Source organism: Chaetura pelagica, unplaced genomic scaffold (genome assembly GCF_000747805.2).
Source record: "Chaetura pelagica isolate M959 unplaced genomic scaffold, ChaPel_1.0 scaffold56, whole genome shotgun sequence".
NCBI classification, from domain to species: domain Eukaryota; kingdom Metazoa; phylum Chordata; class Aves; order Apodiformes; family Apodidae; genus Chaetura; species Chaetura pelagica.
In genome coordinates, this window is record NW_009953792.1 from 32964 (window position 1) to 39618 (window position 6655).

Sequence of the window (6655 nt, forward strand, 5' to 3'; positions counted from 1 at the left end):
GATCATGCCCTTGTGCCCTGCACTGGTGAGGTCACACCTCCAGCACTGTGTTCAGTTCTGGGCCCCTCACCACAGGGAGGACATTGAGGTGCTGGAGTGTGTCCACAGGAGAGCAACCAAACTGGTGAAGGGGCTGGAGAACAAGTCCTGTGAGGAGAGGCTGAGGGAATTGTAGTTGTTTAGTTTGGAAGAGTCTGATTGGAGACCTCATTGCTCTCTCCAACTACCTAAAGGAAGCAGTAGTGAGGTGGGTGTTGGCCTCTTCTCTCAAGTGGATAACAATAGCACCAGAGGAAATGGCCTGAAGTTGTGCCAGGGGAGGTTTAGATTGGAACAGGCTGCCCATGGAGGTGGTGGAGGCACCATCTCTGGAGGAGTTAAAAAAATGGGTTGACATGGTGTTTCAGGAGATGGTTTGGTGGTTGGGGGTTTTAGGGTGGACATTTGGGCTTGGTGATCTTGAAGGTCTTTTCCAACCTTGATGATTCTGTGGTTCTATGCTATGGGGAAGAATTTCTTTGCTAAAAGAGTGGTCAGGCACTGGAACAGGCTGCCCAAGGAAGTGATGGGGTCACCATCCCTGGAAGTATTCAAGAAGAGTGTAGATGTGGCACTTCAGGACATGCTCTAAGTGGGTGGACAGTTGGACTCGGTGATCTTAGAGGTCTTTTCCAACAGTGACAGTTCTGTGATTCTGTGGTCCTCAGGTTTTTCCTGGCATCTCCTGTCTTTAGCCCAGTCTTTGAATAATACAAGGTCTGGCTGTTGGGTGGTGTGTCCTGGTATGTCCTTTTAAACATCCCTACCCATGAATCCCCTCCCTGTTCCCAGAGGTGCGGATCGCAGCGGTTGAAGCCCTTTGCATGTTGGCTCAGTCCTCGCCCTCCTTTGCCGAGAAATGCCTGGATTTTTTAGTCGACATGTTTAATGATGAAATTGAGGAGGTGAGGCTGCAGTCAATACACACCATGAGGAAGATTTCCCACAACATCACGCTGCGGGAGGACCAGCTGGATACTGTCTTAGCTGTCTTGGAGGTAAGAAATTTCTTGAGGCATGGAAAAATAAAGTTGTGTTTGTTTTTTGAGGTGTTACAATCCCATCATGCTATTCATCCCCTCCCTCTGAGCTGAAACTTTTTTGGTTCCTCCTCTTTGAATCCCCCCAAAGGCTCCTAAGGTCTGCTAGCTTTTAATCTCCAGGACAACAGAATACTTTTGAAATAGGTGAACTTAAGATAGAAACTCTTCCCTTGGTCACTGTGCTGTTGCCTTCCTGTGTGTTTCTTTCTGTCTTTTTTGGTGATCCAGCCCTCTGCACTAACTCCTCTTGTGATAGGACAAGGGGAAATGGTTTTAAGCTAGAAGAAGGGACATTTAGGTTAGGCATTAGGAGGAACTTCTTCACTGTGAGGGTGGTGAGACACTGGCCCAGGTTGCCCAGGGAAGCTGTGGCTGCCCCATCCCTGGAAGTGTTGAAGGGCAGGTTGAATGGGGCTTGGAGCAACCTGGTCTGGTGGGAGGTGTCCCTGCCCATGCAGGGGAGTTGGAACTAGAGGATCTTTAAGATCCTTTCCAACCCAAAACATTATCTGATTCTATGATCTTAAATACAATTTCATTTTCTTTCTGTTTCAATTGTTCAACTGCTTTGGCTACACCTTTGCTCTCCAAGCAGACACAGGTCATGGGCCTGAGATCTCTGTTCTGACTGTTCCCTGTTGGCTCCCAGGCTCTGCAGTGTAGATTTGGCCTTTCCCAACTCATCAGTGCTCAGCCAGGATTCAGGGCACAGCATGAGTCAGTCAGCTGCTGTTCTTGGTTAATGGCTTTGATCCAGGAAGGAGAAGTGATTTTGCATATATGAACAGTGCTGTCCCAAACTGCTTCTCTTCACACCTGATTTATTTGCTGAGTTACAGCCCTTAGGGCTGTTTTTTGGACCCTGCTGTATGTGGTAGGCAAGTCTCTGCTTCTTCTGGGTAGTCTCAAGCAGTGCTGCAATCCACTGGTTCTGTCTTCAGCTGCTCTTTGCTTGACCAAGAGCAACGGTGGCTTCTTTCAGTTGTGCCCCAAAGAAAAGCAAACCTACCAACCTGTTTTGTCAGTCTGTAACCAGTGCTGTGGAATATGATCTGAATTTTCAAATGCAGCAATGAGTTTAAGGTACTTCACATTTTTATGTGATTGATTTGCCTTTTTTCAAGCTGTTTACCCAGGCATCAAGGTGTAAAGAGGTCCTAGTTAAACTAGAGTTCTATCTGACACTTATGTGGTGACTTATCATTTAAGACAAATCATACTTGTATTGTGGTTTATATTATAATGATTATTAAGTATTAGAGTAGCTGAAGTGTGAGATTTATTAACATTTCAATGGATTTGTCTGATTCTGAAAAGTGCTCACTTGCTTTCTGTAAAATCCATCTTCCAGCACAAAAATGGAGGATGTGGAAAAACAGCATTAACTTTGGTGCCTGAATTTGTTCCAAGAGTGTAAATATGGAACAGTTTGGTGCAGGGATGACTTCTGTTTTCACCCCACTACTTTGATTCTGTCTGAATAATTCGACCAGCTGCTTCTTGCTTTTGTTCCCATGCTTTGGATTCTGCTTTCCCTGTTGTCCTTGATCTCAGTTTCTGATGGATTATGCTTCTCTCTTTTGTCCTGCTTATCTCTGTACTGCCCTCCCAGTGGTCTGTGAGATTCACCTGGAGTATTTTATCTCCACCTTCATTTCATTTAGACTTTGTCTCCCCTTCTGGTCATAGTTTGTCTTCCACCACCAAAACAAGGAGCAGCTGAGCAGCCCTGCTGTGCTTTCCTCCTCCGACCATTTGTGTATGTTGGCTGTCATGTAAAAGCCTGTACAAGAGGACTGCTCTTTCTTCTTTTGTGTGAGACAGTGATGAATGAGCTGTTGATACTTAGCAAATTATGATTTTTAAAAAGAAAAAGTAAAAATCCACCACTGAAAGGCATCCAGTTCTTGGATCCTGTCCAATTTTCATGTTCTATCCAGCAGTGCCACACAAATGGCAAGGAAGTGTAATACGTTGTTATGGGATGGCAAGGTGGTTTTTGGCAGAAGGAATGCAATTAATTAAGCTGGAATTCAACCACACCACTTCTAAAAATACTGCTTGGAGATAGCATAAGCTCCTCTGTACAATGTCACCCTGGCCTAAAAAATAAATGGGTGCAATGTGACTTTAAAAGCAGCATATTAGGGATCCCATCTGATCATAACAAAGTTCCTGACTGAATTTTTGAGTGTGTTTGTTTCTTTTATTGTCCACCTGTAAACCTGTAGTTGGGTCAAATTACTTTACCCTGTAGATTATCACTGGTAATCTAGTCAGTCCAGCCATTGACATGTCCTTATGCAAACCCTTGGGAGGCTGGTGACTGGCTTCTGGAATTGACCTTCATGTGCTAAATGGTAAAAGGCTGCTCTGAAGACAATGAAGTGATGTTTGGTAGTTGTTTTCCTGAGTTACCCAGCACCTTCCTCTTCTATTAATGCCTGTGCCTTAGGATGCAACAACATCCAAATCAAGTAGTGATTTTGCTTTTCTGGGGAAGTCAGTGGTGAGGGAATTCCCATTCATTCCACTAAACAAATCCCTTGGGTGGATGGGACAGCAGCAGGACACCCTGCAGCAGTTTCCTGCTCTGTCACTTCATCTGGGCTTAGCTGTGATAACTAGAAAGATGAGCTGTTTTTCAGATGCCTCTAGTACTAGCTCAGCCAAAGAACAAGAACTGCTGCCTTTAAAGTAAACGTGAATGCAGGCACATCATCTCTCAAAGGTGTCTGGGTTGGGTTTTGGGTTCTTTCTTAGGATTCTTCAAGGGACATTCGGGAAGCGCTTCATGAACTGCTGTGTTGTACCAATGTCTCAACTAAAGAAGGGATCCATCTTGCACTGGTGGAGCTGCTGAAAAACCTGACCAAGTATCCCACAGACAGAGAATCCATATGGAAGTGAGTGTGTTCAGTGCCCTTGTGTGTCTCCTCACTTTCCTGTTCTTTTGTTTAGGAACGGAGGCGTAAGACAGATACTGAGCTAGCTAAAAAAGGGACAGGTATTGCAGGTTTACAATCCTGTTATTCTGTAAATATTTGGAATAATGGCTACACTAAGCAATGTACAGATCCATGACTGACCTGGAAACTCTGTATTGTTCTTCCTTGCTGATACTTGTACTGGGAATCCAGAACTGATGACCATTCCTGGAAATAGCCCTCTATTGCAGGCACTCAGAACATTCCCAGAAATGATTAATGCAATCTTCCATTTAAAACCCCATCTCTTCTATGCAACTCATGTTTTGTGCTTACTTGACACTGCTTTAAACAGTAATATTTACCAGCAGCTGATAGATCAGCCATGAGAAGTGGATTGGCTGTATGGCATTGGGCTGGAGGTACTTCTTCTGTCTGGGCAAAAATAATGAACACTTGTTTGGGGTTTATTGTTTGTTTGATGGAAACAACAAAGGAAGTGATGCTCCAGCACACATGGTTTGAGATGGAGTTCTTGGATAGTGCTGGAAACACTGACTTTAGTCTGTTTTGTCTTCACTCTTACATTGTTTGTGGAGTTTGGGGGTTTTTGGTTTTGTTATTTGATTGGGTTTTTACCTCCTTCCTCCTTTATTTCTGAAGAAAAAAAATTCACTCATTTATGAGCATTTAGCATGAAAGCTTTTCTTAGGATTTACAGATGTAGGTGTTAAATATTTCTTGGATATTCTAAATAATTTTTATTATTTCCTGCTTTTCCAAGCTGTCCTCTCAGTTTTCTTGAATCCTATAAAATATTAATGCAAATACTCTGCCATGAGGAGACAGTTGGTTTGGACAGTAGGATTGTGATGCTGACCTCAAAATTCCACCGCACCATCAATTAAAAATGCTTTAGAATGTGTTTTGCAATGTACATGTTGACTAAGAAATATTTCAATCTGTGAATTTCCAGATGCTTGAAGTTCTTGGGAAGCAGGCACCCCACTTTGGTGCTTCCATTAGTCCCAGAGCTGCTGAGCACACATCCATTCTTTGACACTCCAGAACCAGACATGGATGACCCAGCCTGTATCCTTTTAATGAAGCCAGTTGATAATTTTAACTGTAATAGATTTTATTGGTATTTTCCTGGTGCTCACATCTGTTAAATCATTCCAACTGTAGCAGACAATCCTCCAGCTATTTCTCAATCTCTTTGCCACTTAGTTTTGTTACTCAGCAAGTGATGCAATAACTATTATCTGGAGCCATCTTCATAAATAACAATGTGGTATAATTGGTCTTTTTTTAATGCTGTGATGAATAATCTGTTTAACAAACAATTTGTCAAGGTTTAGGCTTTGTAGAGGAGTCTTTTGATGTGAAAAACTTTGTCTAGTTTGTACTAATTTTGAAGATGCTTTAGCTTATAAATAAGAAGAGTGGTTTTCCTTGTCTGTTTTCTTTTTAGGTAAAACTCACTGCTGTGCAGAGCACAGACCAGCACAGTCTCTTAGTACAGCAGTGGCTTGCTGTACATTTGCCATTTAAAAAAAAAAAATTCAAAATCAGGAATTCTTATATTAATGATAACACTTCTGGTGAGGTCAAGAGGTTCTCCTCCTCCTATAAATATCTGCAGGGTGGGTGTCAAGAATGAGCCAGTCTCTTCTCAGTGGTGCCTGTGACAGGATGAGTGGAAGTGGCACCAAGTGACAACACAGGAAGTTCCATCTCAACATGAAGAAGAACTTCTTTCCTGTGAGAGTGACAGAGCCCTGGGACAGGCTGCCCAGAGAGGCTGTGGAGTCTCCTTCTCTGGAGACTTTCAAGACCCATCTGGACACGTTCCTGTGTGATGTGCTCTGGGTGTTCCTGCTGCAGGAGGGGGTTGTACTCAATGATCTTCAGGTCCCTTCCAACCCCTGTGGTTCTATCATTCTATGAATAGGAGATGCCTTGAAAATGTGAAATACCATTTTTCCATCATTCTCCTTCCTTCTCTGCAGTGTTATTTCTGATCCATGCTGAGAGTTGCTAGACTCAAAACAACTCTCTTCCTCTGTGAAGCTACTCCCTCACCCTCACCAGTCACAGGTCATCAGCTGAAACTCCCATACAGAGTAATTAAATACCTTGTGAGAATTGAAAAGGGCCAGAAACCCAGTGGAAAGATCAATCCCTAGTCAGATAACTGGGTAATAATTTGAGTAAATTTGTCCTATGAGTTGAGGATTGAAGGAATGCTGGGGAGGAGCAAACTGTGTTTAAGGTCAGTGCACCTTCCTGCTCTGAACCAAAGTAAATTATTGTAGAGAATGTTCTGGAGGTAACTTGCCATGAAATTTTATGGAGATTTGTCACCGTTTGACTCAGGTCTGACAACAATGCTCTCGATCCCCCCTCCCCCCAACCCAGGTAGGGAAGGAGAGAGAGAAAAAGAGAGAGACTTGGCTGGATTGAAAACTAAACTACACAGCTTTAATTAAAACACTAATGAATCATACAAGAAAATATATACAATTATATACAGATAGATTCAGGTGTAGGCAAAAGCCTCTCACCACCCCCCACCCTCAGCAACTCCCACAGCACTTCCCTGAACTGGGAAGAGTCCCGAGGAATCCCGAAGCTGCTGCTGGA

At 43.3% G+C, this 6655-nt stretch overlaps 1 protein-coding gene across 1 annotated transcript in view; it reads left to right on the top strand.

The window, feature by feature from the left end:
• INTS4 (integrator complex subunit 4) overlaps positions 1–6655 on the top strand; it is a 59783-nt gene that overhangs the window by 14484 nt on the left and 38644 nt on the right. Inside the window, exons 11-13 of the mRNA XM_010001062.1 lie at positions 832–1037; positions 3846–3988; positions 4986–5101. Of these exons, the coding sequence (XP_009999364.1) occupies positions 832–1037; positions 3846–3988; positions 4986–5101 (465 nt within the window). The remainder of the gene's footprint in view (positions 1–831; positions 1038–3845; positions 3989–4985; positions 5102–6655) is intronic.